The sequence below is a fragment of the Manis pentadactyla genome, chromosome 10, assembly GCF_030020395.1.
Source record: "Manis pentadactyla isolate mManPen7 chromosome 10, mManPen7.hap1, whole genome shotgun sequence".
NCBI lineage: Eukaryota > Metazoa > Chordata > Mammalia > Pholidota > Manidae > Manis > Manis pentadactyla.
This window is the reverse complement of record NC_080028.1, coordinates 4701861-4726359: the sequence shown is the minus strand read 5'-3', so window position 1 is coordinate 4726359 and position 24499 is coordinate 4701861. Positions and strand designations below refer to the sequence as shown.

Here is a 24499-nt window from a genome sequence, read left to right as displayed (position 1 = left end):
GCTGTCGCCCGGGAGCAGCAGCTGCTGGCATTCCTCAGACGACCCTCCCTCCGGGGGCCCAATTCCCAGACAAGAAAGGGCGTGGGAAGTCCCCCCACCCCCACGCTTTGTTTGAAGAGCAAGGCTGGGATCCGGAGACGTGATGGTTTATTTAGTGGGATTCCCCAGCGTGCCCGGTCCTGAGCCGTTTGCAGAAATAGATATTTCCACGGAAAGGAAAATGGGAGTTGGGGGAGGAGAGTGAAGCAGGGTGTTTAGGGGGGCTGTGGCTGCCGTCCCCTCCTCTCACACACCTGGCAGTGAAATTCTGCCAGATGCTCCACCGGCTGTGGTCTTGGCCACCAGCAGCCTGGCTGCCGACATGGGCACATTCACTTGGCTCAGTGTGCACTTCACTAGCGTCACGGTGGGCACGGGGCTCCCAGCCGGTGACCCTCCTGTTCTAGTCTGAACACCATCATCCAGGTGTGTCTTCTGCCCCCTACCAGGTTGCCAGCTGCTCGAGGGCTGGGACGTCTGCCTCAGTTTCTCTGTCAGCGGGCATACACATTCCACCCTATAGGGACAGCAAAGGACGGCCTGTCTTTTTGGAGTCTCAACCCCATGACTACACAAGGTCTCAAGAGTCATTTTTTCTCAGAGTGGAGGAGACTGAAGCAGTCTCTCTCCTCATTTCTCTGCTTTGGTTTAGTGGAAGGAGTCAAACAGACTTAGTTCAAATCCCGTTTGCCTCTTCCTAGCTGTGTGGCCTTGAGCAAGTCACTTAACCATTCTGGTCCTTAATTTCCATATCCACAAAATGGACTAATAAATGTGCCAACTTCATAGGGCTGTTGTTGCAGAGATTAAATGCAAAGGTGCATTATTAAAGCCCTCAGCACAGTGGCTGGTACATAGTAGGGACTTTGTAACTCATAACTCAAGCCCAAACTCATGTCAGGTGGGCCTGTCACGATGGTGTTGAGGGGTGCAGCCCTCAAGAGTGTTGGTTTCTGCCTGGGCTTTCACCAATGGCAGCTTTGGATCTCCTGCTGGAAGTCCCCAGACAGGCAGGGGCACTGGCTGGGCCCTGGCTCAGAGGGCTTGGACACCACCTGCCATGGCACCCTGGGGCCAGCCCCGAGTCTGCTGGAGCTCAGGGAGGTGCCTGCAGCAAGAGGCCACCTGAGTCCCTCCACTATTTTTCACTTAAAGGAACTTCAGAACTTTAGCACCTGCCAGATTCCACAGGAACAGGCTGCCTCCCCACAGCCGGCATGGCAAGGCTGGAGCCTCCCAGCCCTCAGACACCGTCAGCTCCTGCCTGCCGTTCCGCACTCCTTGTGCCTGGCCCCTTCCTGTCCCTTGGCTCATTTTGCCACCATCGTAGCCCAGTGGGGGACATAGCTACTGCCACCACCCCACCACTTAGAGGTGCAGAGGGGCTACTGAGTCAAGGAGAGGCAACCTACCCTCCCCGGCCACACCCCTGAGTGGGAATAGTGGGGGGCTTCTGGCCCTCTCGGGTCTCTGCCTGCCTGCCCACCCCTCTCATTGCAGTGCTCCCCACTGAGCCCAGGAGAGCAGCCTCCTGTGGGGTGGGGACAGCTGCATCTGTCCCCTCGTTTGAGTCCAAGATGCACTGCCTTTAGCTGGATGACCATATTAGTTTCCCAGGGCTGCTCTAACAAACCGCCACAAACCTGGTGGCTTAAAACAACAGATTTATTCTCTCAAGGTTCTGGACACTAGAAGTCCAGAATCAAGGTATCTCAGGGCCATGCGCCCTCCAGAGGCTCTAGGGGAGGGTCCTTCCTGCCTTCTCCCACTCCTGGTGGCTCCTGGGCCTGTGGCCATGTCACTCCAATCTGCCTCCATCTTCACATGGCCTTCTTCTGTGCCCAAATCACCCTCTCATTTCTCTTATATGGACACCAGTCATTGGATATAGGGCCGCCCTCAATCCAGGATGATTTGTCTCAAGATTCTTAACTAACTACATCTTCAAAGACCCTGTTTCCAAATAAAGGCTGTTTCCAGTGGACATGAATTTCTAGGGGACACTCGTCAACCCTGTACAGTGCCTCTGGGCACATCCCCCTAAATTCCCTGTGCCTGTTCCCTCATCTGGATATGGGGCAAAAATACACATAATCTGTGCACTCAGCCTTCATTCAGCTCAGCCCTGGGGCAGAGAACAGCCTCCTGGGGCTTTGAGTTGAAGGCAGGAGTCAGGAGATAAACAAGGACGAAAGTGAGGGAATGAGGTCATTGGAGGGTGTATTCAGCCTTGGGAAGAAGATAAACCGGGTGGCAGGTGAGTGCTGACCCCTCATAGCTGGCCGACCATGTTCCATTCCTTCCTCTAGGCGCGTGGAGTCCGCAGGTATGCAGGAAATGTTGGAGTGAGTGGTGGGCGCCCAGCTGGCCCGCTGCGGGGCCTCTGGGACCTCTTTGCAGGCCATAAACTAGAACTGTCAAGAGCTGTTTCCTAAGCATACACTGCGGCTTTCCCAAGCAGGTTTCACCTCTGTGCTGTGCGAGCCGGGGCTGCAGAGAGGCGCGGGGGCTGCAGCGCACACCTGGGCTGGGGGGCTTTAGGAGGCTCGCCTGCCGCTCCCACCTGGAATCCCTTATCCCTCCCTCTTCCCAGACATGGCCTGTCGTGTCCCTCTCGGACCCTGCATTTCCCTGGACAGCCCCAGGTCGCTCTTCATTGGCTCTGGACCCCACGTGGATGCAGGCCTTCCAGCTCCATAAAGGTCATGCTCTTGGGCTAAGGGTCCATGGGAGATGAGAGGGAGCTCCCCAAATCCCAGCTCTGCAGACCCACCCCAACACAAGTCCCCTGCATGAGTGTTTGGGTCAAAGAGTGTTAACTATTCTGGAGTTACCAGTACTCCTTGTCAGGCTTGGATCTGCCTGGGTGCTTGAGGCCTGGATCTGAATGGGTGCTTGGGGCCCAGCACCCATTCCACCTTGTAGGTGCGGGAACAGAGACCCCAAGCAGAGTAGAGTATCTCCCGTGTGGCATAGCACACTGTCCTGCACGTGACACTTGTGACTCACTCCCCCCAAACCCACCCCCAAGGCTGAGATGACTGTCTTTCACTTACAGGGAGGAAAACTGAGGCCAGAGGGGGAGACAGACTTGCTCAAACCCCGCTGCTAATGTCAGAATCTAGGGTCTTAACCCAGGTCTGGCTAGAGGGCACTGCCCAGGGATAGTTAGTCTGTGCCCCGCTGGCCCAGGCGAGCAGGGTGTTAGTGGTAAGAGCCTGCAGGCTATAGCTGCCTGGTATGCATTCACTGCTCCTGGGCTGGGCCACTGGCCAACCCCCACACTGTGCTCAGCACCTGGGTTTCCCAAGAGCACCCCATCCCTCAGAGGGCAGAACACACCCACCCCACCCCATGCCAGCCCTGTCCAAACCCCAGGTTCAGGGAGCTCCTGTCCCTTTGATGGACGGGACAGAGGGAGGACTAGGGCCCGGGCTGTCTGAAGTCGCGGGGGGGAAGGCAGCCAAGGTGGGCACGGGCCAGCCCTGGGGGCAGCCGGCAGCAGGAGAGCCCCAAGGGACCGTGGGGCCCCAGTGCAGCCCCGCTCCCCTGCCTTCCCCTGCCCACCTGCCCACCCTTTCCCAGGGGCTGGGAGCTGGGACCTGAGACAAGCCAGGCCTGCACAGCAGTGGGAGAAGCCCGGTGAGGGAGCAGCCCCGCTTGAGGTCCAGATCTACCTTCCAGGGGCACTTAGCACTTAGGGGGCAGGGAAGGCCAGCTGGCAGGAGCCTGTCTGTCCTCTCTGTCCTCCGGAGGCCACATCCACATCGGGGTAGGGCCAGACCCTGTCTCCAGGGCTTCAGCCTATCTAGGGTTCCCGGGAGGTGCACTGACTTGACCCACTAGAGGCCAGGCTTCCTCTGTGGACAGGTGGGCACACTGAGAAAGGCGATGGGGAACCAGAGACCCCCCACCCCCTGGGGCCGCAGCCTGAGCCATGACAGCTGCAGGCCGCTTCCCCAGAGCCCTACACACAGGCCTTCTCCTACCAACTTGACCACCCAGGACAGCAGGCCTCAGCATTGCCGGGGGTGCCCTGGAGCCTCTCCAAGGTCCCTGCACCTCTCCCCCTCACCGCATGTCGCCCAGTGCTCAGGCGAGATACGCTGGGACTTGGTCCTGGTCCTGCCCAGTGAAGGCGGGCATCCTGGGGTGATGGGGTGGCGCCACTAGGGTCTCACCCAGAGGCACCCATGGAGGCCGCCTGCAAGCACCTCCGGCTTGGGGCCTGCCCTCCCCTGGTCTGCAAGGCCCCAGGCTGGGACAGCTGGGCTTTCACTTCTATTTCAGGGGGAATGAGAGTCACATGAGGCCTCTTGCTCTCCACCCTTCCTCTGCCCCAGTGGCTGACAGCAAGGTTTTTTTGTTTACCCAACTTGGACTTTGGAAAGAACGGGGAACTTGAGCCCTTAGTGCTGGAGAGAGGGCAAGGGCACAGCCCTGCCTGTCCCCCACCCTGGCAGGTCCAGGCAGGGTACAGGGTCGTTTCTGGGCAGCCGTGGTGGGTGGGGGCCCTGCAGCCCAGGCTCCGGTTCTGCCCGGTATCAGGCGGGGTGACTAGGCACCTCCCTGGCTCCTCCGAGCCCCAGTGTTTCCTTCTGTGACCTGAGCTGTAGCCACCCACCCTCATGGTGGTTAGAAGGAAGACACTGAGAAAACCGCAGAGCAGATGGCTGAGCTGTGTGGATACTTTGGGGCGCACCCCTCACCCACCTCGGAGTCACTGCTGAAGACGCTGTGACAGCCTAACCCCCAGGCCCTGCCCGGCACTGTCTTCTTCCAGGAGCTGTAATCTTGAATCCGTTGTATGGAGGGGGAGGCTGAGGCTCAGAGGGTCAGGGCACTTGGCCGAGGCAGGCAACCAAGAACAGAGCCCCCAGGGCAGGAGGCTGGGGTGGGCAGGGTGTGCCTAGAACTCCAGGGCATCCCCTGGGCCGGGTGGGGCGCTGCCCAGATAAGGGAGGTGACAGAACCCAAGGGTGTTAGCTCATGGACACACCCTCATAGGGTGATGCCCTGTGCAGCCCCAGGGCAGGCCAGGCTCGGGGAGAGGGGCTGAAGAGTGGGCCAGATAGACCTCCCCTCCCCAGAGGGAAGACTGGTCACATGGTCAGATACACCCAGGGACACAGGTGTGAGGGAGCAGACACCTGACCTCCTGGGGGTCAGGGATGGGTGGGGGAGGGAGCAGCCAGGATGAAGGCCCCGAGGCAGGAGAGTGCAGGGTGACACAGGGCCCTGACCCCTGACCTGCAGATGGGCTGTCCCCTCTGCCTGATGGTGGCCCGGGGCGGTGATCAGGAAGGACTGCCACATCCCCAGGCCTTTCTGGCAGGTCACTCACGCTGGGTAGGCTGACCCCCCTGTGCTGTTTGCCAAGCCACCCCCTGCCACCAGTGCCCACAGGGCTGGAGTTAGTTTCCAGCTGTTGGGACTCCACGGTGGCTGCTGCTGCAGGACAGCTGGCCTCCTGGTGGCCATTAGACTCCCCATCAGATTTTTTTCCTTTTGTAGTCTGTAAACGAGGAGCCGCTTTCCTGTGGCACAGTCGTGGGGCTGGGCCCACAGGGTTTCTCACAGAGGTGAGCACGGCCCTGGCCATGACCCCCTGGCAGGGCATTTCATCCTTACAGCAGCCTGGGGTGGGCACACTCACGATCCCTGTGTGGAGACAGAACACAGACATCAGAGGCCGTGTGTGCCTGGACATGCGAATAACGCAGCGTTCCGACACCGGGCCGGCATAGTCGGGTGCCACGGGTCAGGTGCCGAAGGCCAGCGTGCTCGCTGAGCGTGGTGAGAAGCCAGTGATAGCTGCTGGGCAGAGCTGGTTCCCAGGCGGGCCGGGACTGGCTGTGGGACGTAGGGTCGTCCGCCGCTTGGAGCCTCCCTCACCCACCTGGGATGTGGGGCTCTGCTCCACCCTGGCTCCGTGTAGGGAGAGGGGGCAGCTGGGCAAGTTCTGTGGCCTCCTGCAGGGGACTTGGCCTCGATGCACCTCAGTGTCCCCCTTTGCAGAGTGGGTGGCCAGCCCACATTGCTGGGAAGGGTGCAGCTATTGAAGGCGGGTGAGGGCCGCGGGAGCTTGGCGCGGAGGCCACTGCTGGTTCTAGGACGCTTACAGTAGCGTGTGTCCAGCAGTCCCCCTCCACATCGAGAATCACAGCAGCTGGTCTGTGTTTCTGGGTGGTGACTGGGTTCTAGGTAGAGGGCAGTAGTGCCACCCAGACCTGTCTCACCCTGGGGAGCCTGCAGCTGGTGGGGGAACTAACAGGAAAGTTAAGTCAGCATAATGCCAGGACACAAGTCTGCACAGGAAGGGCAGTGGTCAGGAGGGCTTCTTGGAGGCAGTGGCTTCTGAGATGAGGCTTCAATATATGAATAGCTGCTTGCTTGGTAGACAGGAAAAAAGGGCCTTCAAGGTAGGGGAGGGGGACTGTGGGTACAAAGACCCAGAGATGTGGCCCCCAGGAGGGCCTGAGACTGCAGCGCCAAATGCCCCTGAGTGCCCAGAGGGGCTGTTCTGGCCAAGCCTGGGTGCCACGTGCAAGCCTTGGGCTGTACCTACAGGGCAGTGGCCACCTCAGAAGGCCTGGGCAGTTAAGTGACGGGATGCATGGGGTAAAATCAGAGGTCTAGGAGATCGGGGAGGGCCCTGGGCTGGGAGGGAGAGGAGGATGAGGCAGGGAGGTCCAGGAGGTGGAACTGGGTCAGAAGGACTTTAGGCCTGATTGGAGTTGGAGGGCGTGGGTCAAGGGTGAATGCTACCAGATGCCTACCAAGCTTCTTTGAGCCAGGCACTGGGCATACAATCATGAACAACACAGGGCCCTGTGCTCTCAAGGTTTATAGGTAGTGGTGGAAACAAGTTAATGAAACAAATCACACATAAATGTGTAGTTACACACTGACCAGTGCTGTAAAAGCTGACCAGAACTTATGATCTGTGGGAAGCAGATATGAAACTGGGGGAGGTTATCCAAACAGAAAGGACATGTGCAAAGGCCCTGTGGCCAGAGGCAGCTTCGCCAGTGGGGCTGGGTACAGCAAGGCTAGCTCCGGACATCTTGACACCCATGGTGAGTCTGACAGACTTGGATACATTGGGTACAGGATAGGTGACCAAAGGGTGGCCCCTAATTTCTGGCCTGGGCATGGAGGGTTCAAGAACATGGGAAGGGAAAGAGTGTGCATGGAGTACACATGGCACCCTAGAGAGGTAATTGGGAGGTGCCTAATGATCCAGGGCTGGAGGTGCAGGATCTTGAGGTCAAGACTGGGTCCCATGGGGATGGCCAACTTCTGCATCCATGTTCTTCTAAGAGAAAGGACCTGCTCTGTCCTTGGAGGGGCTGCTGGGAGAGGGAAGGAGGAAGGGAGGCCTGGGAGGGCGAAGAGGGGTCTCAGAGGCCTCTGGACAACACTCCTCTCCCTGCCTACAGCATCCACAACGGGGTCATCGCTGTCTTCCAGCGCAAGGGGCTGCCCGACCATGAGCTTTTCAGCCTCAACGAAGGTGTCCGGTAAGTGGCCACCTCCATCTGGGGTCTGTGAATGGGGGAGATGGGGGGGCTGCACCCGAGGGGGAGGCCCAGCAAGGCCCCAGTCCACCAGCCATGCCTGAGGGTCCACCCTTAGAGCCACGGTAGGCAGTGACCACCAGGCCACATTGTGGACCTTGGCCGCAGGCCCTGGTTACGTGGCTTCCAGGCCAGAGGCCTTCAGCCCCACCCCTCCCGAGGACTCCTTTTCAGGGGAGACAGGGTGGGACTTGGACAGTGGCTCAAGGTAACACCCACATTCCCTGCTGGTGTTGAGCATCACGAAGGATATTTACTCTGTTAAAGAGGAAGGACCCACCTGCCTAATGACGGGAGTGTCACTCCTGGAAAAGCAATTACAGCCCAGCCGTACGCCCCTCATTTCCTGTGAATAGCCAAGAAATGAGCTTTGGTGGAGGAGCCCAGGATGGCCTGGCACCGCAGGGCCACCTCTGAGTAGGCACCGCTGGCCCCTTCAGGAAGTCCGCAAGGCCAGCATGGTAGTCTGGCTTGGTAGTGGAAGAGGTCGAAGTTCAGAGAGATCAAGAGACTTGCCAGGGGTCACACAGCTGCTGCAAACAGGCCTTGTTTCTCTGTGCTTTCTCTCCCACCCTGGCCTGTGCTCCCCTGTCCTTGTTGCAGAAGAATATCTGGGCAGATGGGCAGTAAACCACCTTGTCAGATCAAGGCAGGAATAAAAGAGAAATCGAGACAGAGATCAGATTTTCATGAAGAACACTCCACCCCAGTGTGGCAGGGCAGGAAGGGCCCTTCCAGACAGGCAAACAGGCCTGGGGAGGGCAAGGGTCTGGCTGGGGTCGCACAGCAGGAGCTCTTTGCCTCTCGCAGGTAGGGCATGTGCGACCTCCTGGAGTCCAGCTTTACCCTGGTTCGTCTGGCCGCCTAGAAGTGGGGCCCAGGAGCCCCATTTTCCTAATATGTCTCTTCTTAGGGAAACAGGAGATTGTAGGTAGCCTTAAAAATCTGCTGGACATCTCAACAACAAAAAAGGAAGTATTTCTCAATGCAGGGACAGAGTGCTCAGCACAGCGCCCAGCAATTGTGCGCCTTTCCCCTCCAGGGGCACAAACAGTGGTGGCGACTGTCTGGCTTGTGGCTGCCTCCTCTCCGTGGGGACTGTAGCACTAGACTCCGTCCCTGTCCCCAGCCCTTGGGGGCTGGCTCAGAGCAGGCAGCCTCTCTCAGGACGGTGTGCTGGGGTGGCACAGGGAGAGCAGAGAAGCCGCCCTGGGCCCCAGGTCCCCCTTGCCGGCCCCAGAATCCTTATCCAAGAAACAGGTAGAGTCCAGGGTGTCATGAGACATGGAGCTCCAGGCAGTTGGGTTATTTGGGGCAGCTTCTTTTTAGCCCATTGAAAATGAAATGCCAGGAATCACTTAGCAGGAACTGTCCTTCTGTGGAGGCTGCTCTGTGCCAGCCTGTGCCACGAGCTCTCCGTGCCTTAAATTTCACTGCAGCCTTGAGGAGAGTGGGCACCTTAAAATGGAGCGTTTATTTTATAGATAGGAAACTGAGGCTTGGAGAGGGCACAGGGCTGCTTCATGGGCCTGGGACTCCAGGGCCTGCAGGTGCCTCAGCTCTGCCCCCGCCCAGCCCTTCTCCGTCATGTGGCCACATTAAGTGAACGTAATTACACATTGAATCCATGAGTGGTCATCAGCTTTGCTCCCACGAGAGCCCCCTGACTGGGGCCACCAGCTGCCCTGTTACCCAGATGTTCCCCTTGATTCTCCTGCTGGCGAGCGAGATTCCAGGGGTGCCCCTTGGCTGTGCCCGGGCGTGCCCAAGTCCTCAGACAGAGGATAGTGACAGGACCCTGGTGTCTGGCTGTCACTCTCTTATCTCCCATTAGATATATAAATTTTTTGAGATGTAATTCACCCTTTAAAGTGTACATCCCTCTGGTTTTGATCACATTCATAGGATGGTGCAACCTATTTAATTCTGGAACATTGTCGTCACTGTCCACCCCAGTCCCCCAGCCTCGGGGGGCTAACCAGTCAATTTTCTATCTCTGTGGATTTGCCTAATCTGGACATTTCATGCCGGTGGCATCACACACTATGTGCCTGTCACACCATCAGGCCTTTGTGCCTGTCTTATTTCAAGTCACACACTTTCAAGGTCCACCCGTGTTGGCGTGTGTATCAGTCCTTTGTTTCTTTTTGTGGCCAGGTATCCTGCCATCGTGCCGTTGTGTTTATACATTCTTCTGTTGGTGGAGGTTTGGGTTTCCACCTTTTGGCCCTGGTGACTAATGTGCAGCAACCACGCGTGTGAGAGCTGCATGAAGGGGTATTCATCGCCCTTGGGCATATCCCTGGGGGCAAAATTGCTGGGTCTTAACACGACTGTATGTTTAGCCTTTTGAGGAGCTGCCCAACTTTTATGGTGGTCGCACCATTTTACACTCCCATCAGCTGTGAATGAGATTGCCATTTCCTCACATGCTCACCAATACTGGTTATTTTCCTTTTTTTTTTTTTTACTCTTAACATTATTAGTGGGTGTGAAGTGCCATCCTGTGGTTTGATTTGCACTTCCCTGACGACTAGTGATGCTGAGCATCTTCTCATGTGCTTATTGGCCACTTGTGTGTCATCCTTGGAGAAATATCTGTTAGACCCTTAGCCCATTTTTTAATGTTAAGATTTCTTTATATATTCAGAATCTAGACTCTACCCAGATACTGGTCTGTGCGTCTTTTCTCCTGTCCCAGGAGTTGTCTTTTCACTTTCTCTTTTCAAACACTGGGGTTTGATTTGGATGAAGTCCAGCCTGCAATCTAGCTCTCTTTTTTTCTCAAATCTTTTTTTTTTTTTTGGTATCATTAATGTACACTTACGTGTCTAGCTCTCTTTCTTGATCCATTCTTTTGACCACCTTTCTTCCTAGGTGCAGAAACAGACACACTTTGCAATATAGTTTTTCCAGATAAAGAAAAACCTTAGAGAATAAGTCACTCTGGGGCACAGAGGGCACCTGCACAAGGACCCACACCTCTTGTCACCATGATTGTTCCAGATGGCATTGCCCGTGAAGGACTCATTGTCCGTGCAGTGCCCAGCTTCTTAAACTGAACAGGCCTCCAGTCACCCTGGGTCGAGCTCAGCTGGGAAAGGCCACTGGCCCTGTGCTCAGTGGCCCAGGCTGCTCTGCCTTCTGCCTTCTTGCGCCCATCCTGACACCACGCGCTGCTGCCAGGGCGTCTGTCTGGGGTGGCCCATCTCTCAGCAGCAGCTCCTCGGTTGGCCTCAGACTGAGGACTGTGGGTTCCGAGGGCCACATGGGCTCAGCTCCAACATTGAGCAAGCTGGTGGGGGCAGGAGCTGGTGACTGTTACCCCCTGACTCCTGGGGGCAGCCTGCGGAGGCAAGGCTTTTTGGGTTTTTTCTTCAATGTGTTGTTTTTTTAAAAAAAATACAACCAGTCCCTCTCTGTCCGGCATCCCAAGGCCCTGAAAATGTGCCCCAGAGCTGCAAAGTGATCTCATTAATCAATAGGGGAAATCACGATTGTTCCATGATCTTTAAAAACTTGTGTTAAAAATAATTAAAGCTCTCTGACTGTGGTTAAAAATATATAGGGAAATTAAAACACTAGTTAAATATATATAGGAAAATTAAGACGCTAGTTAAATGAGTTAGTCTAGTACACTGTCATTTAAAACATTAGGAACACGGAGAAGTGCTTCATTTCTTGGTAAAAACCTTCCAAGTAGGTTGCCCAGAGCTTGCCTGGCCAGCATACCACTTTCACTTATTTGGTGCACTTCCATGTTTTTGGCCAGTTCCTCTTCCATGCTTCCTCATTTCTATGAAGTATCACGTGAGTTTTTCGCAAGGAGGCAAGGGGACCGCAGCTTTGCTGTCTGTACGGAAGGATGACGTGGGCCAGTCACAGACCGACTTTCAAAGGAGTGACGGGATTGGCTGCCAATCCTGTGCCCCTCTGTTATCCACGTGAGGACCCGTGGGCTGGAGAGCTGGCAGCAGAGATCGTGGTTTGTGGAACTGCCCACAGTTCTTACGCCTGATAAATGAAATTTGAGCCATGTCGTTGGGAGGCTGGCAAATCATGGTAACTACCAGAGCCATGCAGAAGACCGCCTGTAATCCAGGGTCTGTTTCTGATGGAGGCTTTTGATACAGAACATAAAGAACGCGAGGAATGCCCGAGCCTTTTGGGTCTGCGGTCAGTCTGGAATATGACGGCTACCATTCCGTCTGCCCCTGGTGGTGTCCACACAAATATCAAGGACAAGGGCCAGGTCCTAACTCGGTGCATCCTGTGTGGCCATGGACAGGTCACTTGACCTCTCTTGAGCCTGTCTTGCCGCACCTGCTGGAAGCTGCAGGCAACACCTGCAGGAGGAAAGTGAGGAGCCAGCCACAGGCGTGCACCAGCCTGGGATTTGGGCAGGTGGTGTTGGAGGTCCAGCTCTGGGCACCCATGAGGTGCCTCTGGCCCTCTTCCCTAAGGGCCCTTCAGGTTCCTCCTGTGTGAGGTGGGGGGGTGGGGAGCAGGTGCCTGGTGGGCCACAGCAGCTGACCTCAGAATCTCGCAGCCTGCCCAGCCCCCTGCAGCCCTGGGCCGGTGGGCCGGGCCTGCCCTCAGGGTGCGCTGAGCAGTGGGCCTCCCGCTGCCCAGGTGCCCCCGCCTCCAGCCTGCCCGCGGTCTCTGATTCCTGCCCTCCCTCACTCTCCTCTCCCCTCCCACCCACAGACAGCTGCTGAAGACGGAGCTGGGGTCCTTCTTCACCGAGTACCTGCAGGTGGGTGTCTCTGCTCTGCAGCCAGGCTGGGCTCACTTCCTGAAGGTTAATGGTAAGATGCAGGTGACGTCTTAATGGTAAGATGCAGGTGCTGCACCTGGCATGGGGCGGAATTCAGGGTTAGTTTCGTGATTAGTCCACCTCCTCCTGGAGTGTCAGTAGCAGCTCCCAGACGTCCGGGTCGGGTCATCTGCATGGCTCCAGTGCCTGTTGGTGACAGTGACAGTGGTAGCATGGTGTCGGCATTGCCGAAGTCCCTTGTCTCAGGCACTTCAGCACCTCATGTTCATTACACCCCGTGTGGTCAGCAGGCCTGCGAAGTCCATGAGCACATGGGAACCGCCCACCGAGGCCCCAGCCAGCAAGGGGCATCCTGGTGCCGGCTCAGCATGGTGCCCACTCTGCCCCAGGAGAGCAAGAAGGGCTGGGGGTCCTCACACCCCATGGGGTAGGGTTGGTCTTTAATTGAACAGCTTCACTGAGGTATAATTCACAGACAGTGTACCCACTCAAGGCATGCAGCGTGGTGGCATTTAGTGTGTTCATACAGTTGACTAGCCACCACCACTAATTGCAGAACTTCTCATCTGCCAGGAGACTCCCTCAGCTTCCCTCCCCCAGCCCCAGGCAGCTGCCAGTCTGGGTTCATGCCCGTGGATTTGCATGTTCCAGGCATTTCATCACGTGGAATCCTGCTCCACATGACCTTTGCAGCTGGCCGCGCCCACTGAGCAGTGTTAGAGGCCCACCCACGTGTGGTGCGGTCAGTGCTTCATTCCTTTTTACACCTGAGTGATATTGCTTCTCCTCCATACACCCCTTTGTCCACTTGCCTGTCGGTGGGCATGGGGTCGTTTCCACCTTTTGGCTCCTGTCAGTGGTGCTGGGACTCCATGGTGTCCTCCTCAGCCAAGATGCCAGGGTGACGTGCACAGGGCCCCTGCAGTTTGAACCTCACGTTAGTGACGGCAGGTCACAGCCAGGCCGTCGGTCACCAGGCCCCTCCTTTGTGGGATGTGCAGGCAGCCACCAGCCAGCTCAGCCCATGGGGTCGATTTTGTCCTCCAGGGCGACCTGTGGGGCAAGCACTGCAGCGGGCCGGCTGTGGGCTGTCAGTGAGCCCCCTCCTCTCTGTGCCTCAGCTGCTGTGGGTGCACTCTGGGGGCGCTGCCTGCCAGGGCCTCCCGTGGTCCGTGACGGGGTGTCTGGTGCCTTTCAGAACCAACTGCTGACAAAGGGCATGGTGATCCTGCGGGACAAGATCCGCTTCTACGAGGGTGAGTGCGGCCATGGCTGGGATGCATGCGGGCTGTACTGCTTGCTGGCATGGCGACTAGGCACAGTGGCTAGTGCCGCAGGGCAGTGGCACTGAAGGTGTGCCACTGGGAACCATGGCATGCCTGCCTTGCCGGGGGCTCTGGGTGGATGGTGTGGCTTTCCTGGCTGGGAGGGCTCAGAAGGGGCAGAAATGATGCCTGAGGGGTGGCAGGGCTGAGGTCTGAGGTCTGGCCCAAGGAGGGGAACTTGCTGGGGAGAGCATCTGCCCCCCAGCTTGCTAGAGCCCCAGGGGGCCAGAGAAGTCAGGGAGAAGGCCCTGCTCCACCTCCCTGCCCACGGCCTCTGGCCCCTGGGAGCCCGTCCCAGCAGCCCGGGACAAGCCCATCAGGACCTCTGAGGACTGGCGAGCTGGTGCAGGGCCAGGGTCACCCTGATCCTCCCAAGGGAAGGGCTGGAGCAGGGATCTGCCGCCTGCGTGGGTTTGGGGCCCACGTTGGCCCTGGGCATTCCAGGCCAGATTTCTCCTTTGCTGCTCACACACACACACCCTGTTAGGTCTCCAGTCGTTGTTCCTGTTGCACAGTAGCACAGTGATAGGCGATTTGTCCACAACCACACTGCGGGTGAGGCGTGGCGGTGGGTCCAAGCCCAGGTCACGTGACTCCGGCACACACATGCCCTTCTAGAGGCCCACGCAGCCCAGCAGGGCTGCTGCCTGGCCCAGGCCTCAGCAACTATGGGAGGGTCCAGACCAACCACCGTTCCCCCTCCAGGTCCTGGCACCCCCAGGACCAAAAGTCCCGGAGACCATAGTGAGCACCTCCATGCAGGCATAGATCGGAGTAGGGACAGGGAATTACGGGAGGACCAGCTCAAACCAGAGCGCCTTTACCAGGTGCCTGCTGTTTGCTGGCCCTGTGCTGAGTTCAGGCTCCACGGACGTTCATAGGCACCTCGTAGGCAGCGGGCCTGTGCTTGCTCAGCACCAGGTTGTCCTGAGTGTTTTCCATCCACTAACTGGTTGGGTCCCCCAACAACCCTGCAAAGGAGGTCCCATCGTTGTAGCCACTGAACACATGGGGAAACCGAGGCACAGAGGGTTCAGTAGCTTTCCCAGGCCACAGGGCTGCTATGTAGCAGCCTAGCTCCTGACCTGCGTGCTGCTCTCTGCTGCTCCAAATTCCTCCTTCAGTCCTCACTAGGACCCAGGAAGGAAGGACTTGCAGCCCATTTCACAGAGGGGACAGGCCTGGTGGCCTGGCATGCTCTGCATGAACTCAGAACCGCATGTCCCCTGTTCCTTCTGCACCCCTTCCGCATGTATCGGTGGGAGCATCCAAGGCGGGAGCCCGAGAAGGGCTCAGAGAACCACGGGCATGGGCGTGGGGAGGCACACGCCTCCGAGGGTCTGGGAAGGCTTCCTGAAGGAGGCAGCACCTAGGCCAGCAGACTCAGCAGGGAGCGTTTGGACCTGGTAGGGACGCCCTTCCGCACCCCAGTCCTGACTCTGCACATTCCAGTGGGCCTTGCCTCCCACCAGCTCTGGCCCCGGGAGCTGGGATCGCTGGAGAAGGGAGCTTTGTGCAGCTTGCTGGGGTCTTGCCGACAGCAGCTGCGTCTGCAGGCCATCCAGCACCCTGGCCTCAGGGACAGGCAGGGAGCCCCGGGCTAGATGCCAAAGGGTCCAGTTTCCAGTCCCATCTGACCAAAGACCTACTGTTTCCCTCTGGCCTCAGTATCCCCATCTCAGCAGAGTAGGTGGGATGGGCTCCATCTGTGTGCTCAGTACAGATTAGGCCGCAGGTGGCCTCTGGGGACCTAGAGATGGAGATCCAGGCCCTGCCCAGCGGGGGCTGATAACTCAGTTGAGGACAGGTGTGGACCAGATAGTAAGGGACCAGTGTGATGAATGTCAGGGCAGAGGGAGGCCCTAGGGAAGAAAGAATTAGTTCCACCTTGACAGTCAGGGAGGGCTGCACAGAGGTGGTGGCCCTCAAGTAGGTCTATTCAGGAGGACATCAGGTCCTGAGCAGAGCAGTTCTCAGAAATGTGAAGCCTGGAGGCCAGCCTGGAGGTGGAGCTGCCCTGCCCTCCCAGGACCGACTCCAAGGCCGTGGTTTGCTGGTCTCAGCGAGACAGCTGGTGGGAGTGAGTCCCGGCTGCAGCAGAGGAGGCCCTCAGCAGCCAGGCCCTGCGGTTGTCACTGTCCTTGGCTCTCCCCAGGCCGGGTAGGACGTGAGCCGTGATCAGCCGGGCTCCTTCCCGTCTCTGGTACCTGCACGGTCAGCCCTCAGCTCACTTGGACTGAGTAAGGTGGACAGACAGACCTGCCCCCGAGGGAGACCCAGCCTGGGGCCATGGTCACTGCCTGGGTCCTGCCATGTGGGCACAGTGGGCACAGACAGGCCCACTGGGCGTCGTGCCAGCAGCCAGCACCCACATGGCAGCTTTCAGCCCTGTGTGCACAAGGGCCTTTGTCACACTCACTTTACCGAGAGCCACACTGAGGCTCAGGTTGTGGGACATCCCTGAGGTCCCACAGCAAAGCAGGACAGGGCTTCGGTGCTGTGCCGCCTGACTGTGTAACCCTGCCCACCCCCAGTGCCCCCAGACCAGTCCCCTGCAGAGAACCTGGCTGGTGGGCGAGGCGTGCCCCCTGGCCCTGGTCAGTGTGGGGCTCTGGTGGGCCCGGCTCTGTTTTACAGCATCTGCTTCCCACCGCGTTTCCACCCCATGGGCAGGAGGGCAGCCTGCGCTTGGAGCCACCCCACGGCTGGCCCTGGGAACTGAGCTGCCTTTCTTCTGGCTGGTGGTGGCTGGGAACTGAAGGGATCTTTGTGTGTAGACAGAGCCCCGAGGGTGGCGAGCACCCACCCATCCTGGTTCTGCTGAGCCAGGTGTGGGCCCCCCTGGAGTATCAGGGTCTGGCCACTGGGCAGGGAACCCCAATGCCAGCAGACAGGCTATGCACGGAGGCTGGGGCCCCCCTCTTTGCCAGACAGGCTTCCCAGACCCCCAACCTGAGTCCTCTCCCTAAGCCCCAGCACCTTCATAGACCTGGTGGGTTTACAGGTGCAGGGAGCGTGGGCCCAGAGCCCAAGGAAAGTGAGAAGGGGCGGAGACCCCCATCAGGCCCTGTTCCCATGGAAACCCCTAGGCGGTCCTGCATGAGAAGCACACAGGGAAGCCAGCAGGCCAGTGTGTTCCCCTCTCCCTGCCCTCACCCAGAGACCTCTACCATGTCCCCTTTTTCTCCAGCCATTTACTAGCCTGGCTTCCAGGTGGGGGTCGCACCAAGCAGCAGAAGCCTTGGTGACACATACCAGGGTCTCCTTATCCCTGACCCAGCACCCTTTTATCCGCTCATTCCAGGCAGAAGGGCTGAGGGTTCAGCACTTTGCATTTCCTGGGGGAGCGCAGAGCCAGCCTGGGGACACTCAGCTGTCCCCATCCTCCACGACTGTCCACCCTCAGGATGGCGCTGCATTGCCAGGGCCGGCAGAAATGCCCGCAAAGCTTATCCAAACGCCTGCTTTCCACACACCTACCTTTGGGGTTCACACTCTAAGGATGTTGGTCACCTTGGCAAACCCATCCTCGTAATCACCTTGGCAGCACCTCCTCCGGGAAGCCCTCCCTGGCTCCCCAGATCCCACCCCCAGTAGCCTGGGGTGGTGACTCAGGCCCTTGAGGAAGAGACCTGAACCTCTCGGAGGCCATCTCTTCGTCACCCCTCACCATGGTTCTCGGAGACACCACTCAGTGTCCTGCTTCCCTGTCATGTAGTGGGACTGGGGCTGTTTGTGATCACCTGGGTGCCTGTAGGCCTGTAGGTGCTCTGTAAATGGACAGGTGGACAGACAGGGGAAAAGAGGAAGGAAGGGTGGATGCCTGGGCGGATGGATTTCTCGCCTGCTTGGCCAGGTCCGTAGGCCAATCGGATGGGACAAGGCTGTGGGGCTAAAACCCCAGGGGACGCACTGTGCAGGTCTGGCATGTGTACTGGCTGCAAAGGGAGCCAGCAGCACCCTTCCCAGACTCCCTCTGCTCCAGGCCCCGCATGGTCTCATTTCATCCCACCAGCTCTGGGGTGGGGGCCCTGTTGCTGTCCCCTCTGGTTAATGGGGACACTGAGGAAAGGGGGGGTTAAGCAGTGGGCAGTGGGCCACAGAGCTTCAAGCACCCTGTACCACTGACCGGGGTGAGAGGGTGCCTCCGAGGCCCAGAGCCCAGCCTCGGCTCCTGCGTCCCCCCCACCCGGGGTTGTGGGATGTGTCCAAGGCCCACCAGGGATGAGCCGTGACAGCAGTGTGCCCACAGGACAGAAGCTGCTGGACTCGCTGGCAGAGACATGGGACTTCTTCTTCAGCGACGTGCTGCCCATGCTGCAGGCCATCTTCTACCCGGTGCAGGTGTGTGACCCTCCAGCTGCGGGACCCCAGGGCCGCAGTGGTGTTCCACAGTGGGCTGGCTCCGGACGGCCCAGCCCGGGGATGGGAACCCTCCTGCCCCTCACTGCCATTTACAGGCTGTCTGCACCTGGGCACTTCCCGGGATCTCTCAGAACCTTTTACTCACCTGCAAGATGCAAATAAGGACAGCTCCCTCCTGAGGGCTCTAGGAGCACATTGTGGGCTGCGCCCAGCACATAGTGGGTCTTTTGTGTAACAGTAGCCCTGAGTAACCTTATCTGAGGAGCTGACTGGACCCCGTCTTCTCAGGACGAGTCATCTGGGGAGGATGCCAGGGTGGAAGGGGGCCGAGGGTCAGTAGGTCCATTCCCCTGTGCCTGGCCTCAGAACTGGGGGCCCTGGGGGGAGCAAGGGTCTCATGTGACAGCAGCAGGGTGGGGCACGGTGTTCTTCGTCTGCAGGGCAAGGAGCCGTCAGTGCGCCAGCTGGCCCTGCTGCACTTCCGGAACGCCATCACGCTCAGCGTGAAGCTGGAGGAGGCCCTGGCCCGCACCCACGCCCGCGTGCCCCCCGCCATTGTACAGATGCTGCTGGTACTGCAGGTGAGGGGGGCCTGTGGAGCCACTGCTCACCCATGTCTTGGGCACCCATGGGCACAAGGCCAGGCTCAGGGCAGAGGGGTGTCTCAGGCCAGGCTTCCCCGAAGCAGAGCCTGGGACAAGGATGGGGTCCATGTGACTCTCAGTGGGGAGTTACAGGTTATTCTCAGGAGAAGCCTGTATGGGAGAGAAAGAAGGGGGGATATGGGGGACGCAGAAGGAGTTAGACCAAGATGTGGGTTCAGGAGAAGGCTGCCCTCAGCCTGACCCCATGGGGAGTCCAGGCACGTAAACAAGACCATCGTTGTCCCTCATGGGCCGGGGGCAGGGCCTTTATGTCCCTCACCAGTCAGTAGTGGGGCTGCGGGTAGCCTTTCTTCTCCGTCCCGCCCCCAGCTCTCCGTGCTGGTTCCAGACACTTCGGTGGAGACAGCTTTCATCTGCAAAGGCAGCTTTGGAAGGGCGCAGCTATGAGCCGTTGGCAGCCACACTGAGCAGCTGCCCAAGGCAGGGGTCTGATGGGCCACCAGCAGCCCCACTGCAAACTGCTGCACCTCGACACCTGTGGTGGGCACAGCACCCTACAGTCTGATCACTGTCACAGGGTTAGGGAAGGCACGGTCAGCCTCACTATTTTGCAGGTGGAGAAATAGAGCCCTTGTTTGTCGGGAGCTAACAAGGCCAGGAGCCAAGGGTAACAGGCTCCAAAGCCCTGTGTGTGGTTCTGAAGCCACCCCCACTCACCACATTCAGGTCTGTTAGGCTGGTCCTGGGGCTCAGGGCAGCCAGTGAAGATTCTAGAGCAAGGGAGGGGCTGGTGAGTGTGGAGGTTTGGAGGGTTGGGGGCTGAATTTGGTGGGAGCTCGTGGTTGTCTTGGCAACCCAGTGGGCCTCCAGGCTTGCTGTTGGGATTGGAGGGATTTTAGGTCAGACCTGGCTGGACTGAAGCAAGGGGCCTCCCAGCCCGTGAGGGTAATGGGGAGAAATCCATGTAAAGCCCACCGAGGTGCCTCTGGGAGCCTGCAGCCACAGGGCTGGGGCTTAGAGCCCAGACAGTGGCGCCCTGATCCCTAAGCAGAACCCAGGTGGGCCACCGGGTGGGGGTAGTGCTGCCCCCTGGTGGCTGCTGCGCCTCACACAGCTTCCTGGGCTTGGCCTCCATGCCCCCAGATTGGCTTGCCCCTGGTGGGTGGGTGCCATAGCCTTTCGCATCTACAGCCCTTTGCTGTTGCCCCGCCCCAACCTGGGCCTCATTTTGAATGACCTTGTCCCAGCTTTTTTCAAGTCCCAGATGGATCTGAGGTCACAGCTGCTGATCAGTGTGTGTTGAGGGCCGACCATGTGCCCTGCGCTTCACCCAGAGTCAACTTCCTTTTCACAGGGTCCCAGTAGCCAGGGTAACAGCCACGTGTCTGAAATGCAGCATACAAATAATGCAGCCCCTGGGCCCTGATTTCCTCACTGTGCACTGGGGAGCAGAGGTGTAAGCAGGTTCTGGGAGTGAAGTGACACAAAGTTTGTCAGCCAGCCAGCACCGCTCAGTAGCTCCATCTCATCCAGGTCACTCCTGCTGAAGGTGAAGGCAATTCCAGGGAAATGCGGGTTCCTTCCTGTTCCCGTGGATGACTTATGGGGGTGCCCATGGAATCCCCCTCCTTCCTTGTCCAAACACTGCTGGATCCATGGGGTCTGTAGTGATGTACCTGCTTTCATTTCTGATATTAGTAATTTCTGATAGTATTAAATGTTAATATCCTCTCTCTTTTTCCTAGTTAGCGTGGCTAGAGACTTGCTGATTGTATTGTATTGGTCTTTCCAAAGAACCGGCTTTTAGTTTTGTTGATTTTCTCTCAATTTCCTGTTTTCATTTTAATTGATTTCTGCTTTGATTCCTCTTATTTCTTCTCTTCTGCTCACTTTGGACTTAATTTGCGCTTCTTTTTCTTGTTTCCCAAGGCGGAAATTTCAATTATTGATTTTAGATCTCTTGATATCTTCAACTAGTATTTAACATCCTACCTGACTATATCTTGTCCCTTAAGCAGCTGACAGCCACGTCAGGAGTGATGTCTGTGGTGCAGTCGTTCATTCATTCAGGTCCCATTCATTCAGCAAGCACTCGCTAAAGGCCTGTGTGCCAGCCCTCTGCCGGAGGTCCTGGGGACGCAGGGCTTGCTCCCCACCGTCAGCAAGGCCAAGGCTGGCCTGTGGGCAGCTTCTTTCCTTAGGCTGTGGCTCTGATGAAACCAGAAGAGGGAGAGCCCTTCAAATCTCTGTAGAAGGGGTGGGGAGGGGGTTTGTGGGGGACAAGACCCAGCAGGGGAAACAGCCTAGAGCCCATGGGGGGGAGGGGGGGCTCTGTCACGTGGCCAGGCCATGACTACCCGGCCTGGACCTGGGCCTGGCCCCAGGGGGCAGCAGTCCCTGGCTGCAGTGCCCCATGGCAGAGGGAGTGAGGGCAGGGGCCAGGGACCCCAGTGAGTAAACCTGGCCCTCTCTTGGTGAGGCCGGCCGGAGGGTCCCACAGGACTCCCCAGAGCCTCTAGGAGGCCAGTGCACAGGGCGCTTAACCCAGTGTCAGAGCCCAGGGTGCGGGCTTGGCCACGGACCATCGTGGTCGCCCAGAGTGTGGCAGGCGGCCTCGGGAGGTGTTGAGGCAGGAGAGTGACTCAGAGGCCCCAACTCGAGGGAGGGCTGGAAGGGAGGTCACTGTGGGCACTGTTGGGGGCCAGAGACCCCAGGGGTCAGGGAGGGGCAGGACTGCGGCAGCCTTCAAGCTAAGCCCGGCTGTGCTGGGAGGCAGAGAACCAGCCACCTGCTGAGCCTCCCACCTCCCTCTCTCTTGCAGGGGGTGCATGAGTCCCGGGGCGCCACCAAGGACTACCTGCGCCTGGAGACGCTGATCCCGAAGGTGGTGTCGCCCTATCTGGGCACCTACGGCCTCTACTCCACCGAGGGCCCCTTCACACACTCCTGCATCCTAGGTAGGGGTCCCTGGTCCTTGGGTGGGGAGTGAGGTAACCACTGCCCCCATCCAGCTCTACCAAGGAGGTAACGGGGATTCGTTCTTCAAACATGCAACAAACCTGTCCTGTGCGTCTGCCAGCCTTGCTCCATGCTGAACCCCAGACATGGAGGCAGGTGTCCAGGGGTCCCTCCTTCAAGGGCTGAGGGATCCCTGCAAGCAGAGACCATAAGTGGCAGGTGATGACCCCCGAGAGCCCCACAGAGGCTTCTGCCGTCCTGACAGCACATCTGTGCTCAGTCCTGAAAGTCCCAAGTTGGCCAGAGAGGGACAACGTGGCACTTGCAAACGCCCAGCTTGTTGGGGAGCCGCAGGAGGGACAGGGTTGGGGGGGGGTGGGGGTGGCTGGGCTGCCTGGGGTTGCCTGGCATGTCCAGCAAAAGCCAGCCACATTGCTCCTTTAGTAGATAGCCCACTGGTTCATTCAGCAATGTGAAACTGAGCACCTACTGTGTGCCAGCACTTTCTTGGTCCTGGGGATTGCAGAGACGAAGTGCCACCCATACGGTCTCTTATCCTCCAGGAAAGGCAGATCAATGAGTAACCAATCCCCAGATGAGTCCCCAAGGTGACCTGTGCCCAGATGACAGGAGGGCCACAGGTGGGAGCTCAGGGAAGGCCAAGGTGGGAGGCGGCTGCTGAGCTGCAGGACTAGGAGGGGCGTGCCTGGAGGAGGGGAGCAAAAGCGTCCCGGACCGAGGGGACAGTGGCATAAGGGCTACCTGGGAGCCACCCCCTCATCCAGAGTGCCCACCAGGCATGTTTCAGCTCAGGCCTGGGCGTGGCAGCCAGAGAACCTTGAGCCGCCCAGCCTCTGTGGGCTCTGGGCGACAGGACCCCTGCCTGGCTAGGAGGGGTCTGTCACCGCCCCCCAGGAAAGGCCTCCAGCCACTCTCTGTGCTCATCCCTGCCACCTGGTGGTCACGTTGCAGAGCTGCAGGGTCCTGTGTGAGCCTGAAACTTGCCCCCACAGCCACTGGCTCCCACCCTCCGGGGGCCCCCACCACACCCAGCCTCAAGTGGACGGGCCCTTTGCTGTCTGCCCCCACGTCCGGACCCTTGCTGCTGCCTGACCTGTGGCCCACCCGTGTGGGTTTGTCTCCAGCTCCAAAGGCAGGGGCTGTCTGCCTAGAGTGCTGGTGCATAGCAAGTGTCAAGATCTGTTGACAGTCCATGGGGAAACCGAGGCACGTGTTCTGTCTGTCTGTTTGTCTGCAGAGAAGCACTTCCTGCGCCGCTCCCGCCCTGGGGACGTCCTGGCCAAGAACCCGGTGGTGCGCTCCAGGAGCTACAACACGCCGCTGCTGAACCCCGTGGCAGAGCACGAGGCAGAGGGCGCGGCAGGTGGCGGCGCCGGCATCCGAAGGCACTCGGTCTCTGAGATGACATCGTGCCTAGAGCCCCAGGCCTTTGCCGACACACCCAGCGAGGGGCCCACTGGGGCCTTCAGACCCTCCCTGGCCCCCCAGTTGGGGCCCTGCCCCAGCAGACTGTACCCACCAACCCAGTCCCCAGAGCCCGGCCCAGCCTACAGCTCCCCACCCTCCTCCAGCCCCGAGAACCTGGTGGACCAGATCCTGGAATCCGTGGACTCGGATTCCGAAGGGATCTTCATTGACTTTGGCCACGGCAGAGGCTCCGGTGCATCTGAGCTCGAGGAGGCGGGGGGCCGGCAGAGCGTCGTGTGAGGGCCTCACTTTTCTACTGAGCCTGCAGGAATTTTTCTACTCTGTGCCGTCCGGTCCCTTGGTGGTCACAGGCACTTTGGCCTTCCTGAGTGTTGGAGAAAGCGTCGCCGCCCCAGGCCCCAGCACCTCTCCACTCTGGTACACGTGCTTCAGCTGCTCCGCCTGCCTCATGCCGGTCAGCAGGTGCCCGGGTCAGCCGTGTGTGTGCGGACCAAGCATGGCCACTCACTCCACCCCCAGCCTGCCCAGCCCTCCAACGTCCACCCCCACTGAGACTGAACCCGTGGCTCGGCCGAGCCCCACAGCCACAGGAGTCAGTAGCAGACTCGCCTTTCCGTCCCCAGTCACCTCGGGCCAGCGTGGCCTCCTGTGCGTGACTGTCCCAGACCCTCTGGGCACCCTGTCCTCACTCTGCCTGGGGTGGCCACGGGCAGGAAGAGGGTGGAATAAAGCTTGTCTTCCCACTCCCCAGCTCGTGTCTGTGACACTGGACCCTGGGGATGTCCTTCCAGGGTCTTCAGAGATGTCACCTCACCCACTGGGCCTCCTTGCAGCCCCCAGAGTGGGTGGCTCCCTGGTATCCAGTTTCTCTGTCCCATCCTAACAGGAACCTGGAGACCCCAGAAGAAGGAACTAGAAAAACCAACAGCCTCTTGAGTGGCTGGGAACCTAGGGGCTGGGTACAGATAGCTGGCCCCTGCCCACCTGGCAGATAAGCTACGGTGGGAATAGAAGCACTGGAGCCTTGTGGGGAGGGCAGCAGGGCCAGCCTGTCCCCCCAGCCCTGCCCCTGGGAGGCGCGCGTGGGAACACCTGCTCTGGCTACCCCATGGCTGTGGGATTGCACCAAAGCCCGCCGGATGCCTCCTCCTGACAGCGCTGGGCAGGGGCCGACTCCCTGCACCCTGGGGGGAGCCTGTGGGTCACCAAGGCTGACAGCAGGGCCCAGAACACTCCAGGGGGAGGAGTGGGGACCAGGCTCCCCAGAACCAGGAGGTCACTAAAGGCCAGCCAGCAGCAAGAGTACCTGGGACAGTACCCGCTGAGGACAGAAGCCACACCCAGGGCACATTTCCTGAGCCCTACTTTTAAAGGGTCGGGTTGGCGTGGCCACCAGGGAGA

General features: G+C 58.9%; 1 protein-coding gene across 4 annotated transcripts in view; it reads left to right on the top strand.

The window, feature by feature from the left end:
* PRR5 (proline rich 5) overlaps positions 1–23844 on the top strand; it is a 54592-nt gene extending 30748 nt beyond the window's left edge. For all 4 annotated transcript variants that reach the window (XM_036931334.2, XM_036931330.2, XM_057486293.1 and 1 more), the window contains 7 exons: positions 7482–7562; positions 12327–12375; positions 13595–13652; positions 17974–18065; positions 18527–18667; positions 21513–21648; positions 22908–23844. In XM_036931334.2, the coding sequence (XP_036787229.2) occupies positions 7482–7562; positions 12327–12375; positions 13595–13652; positions 17974–18065; positions 18527–18667; positions 21513–21648; positions 22908–23377 (1027 nt within the window). In that variant the 3' untranslated portion in view covers positions 23378–23844. The remainder of the gene's footprint in view (positions 1–7481; positions 7563–12326; positions 12376–13594; positions 13653–17973; positions 18066–18526; positions 18668–21512; positions 21649–22907) is intronic.
* Positions 23845–24499: the final 655 nt, after the last annotated feature.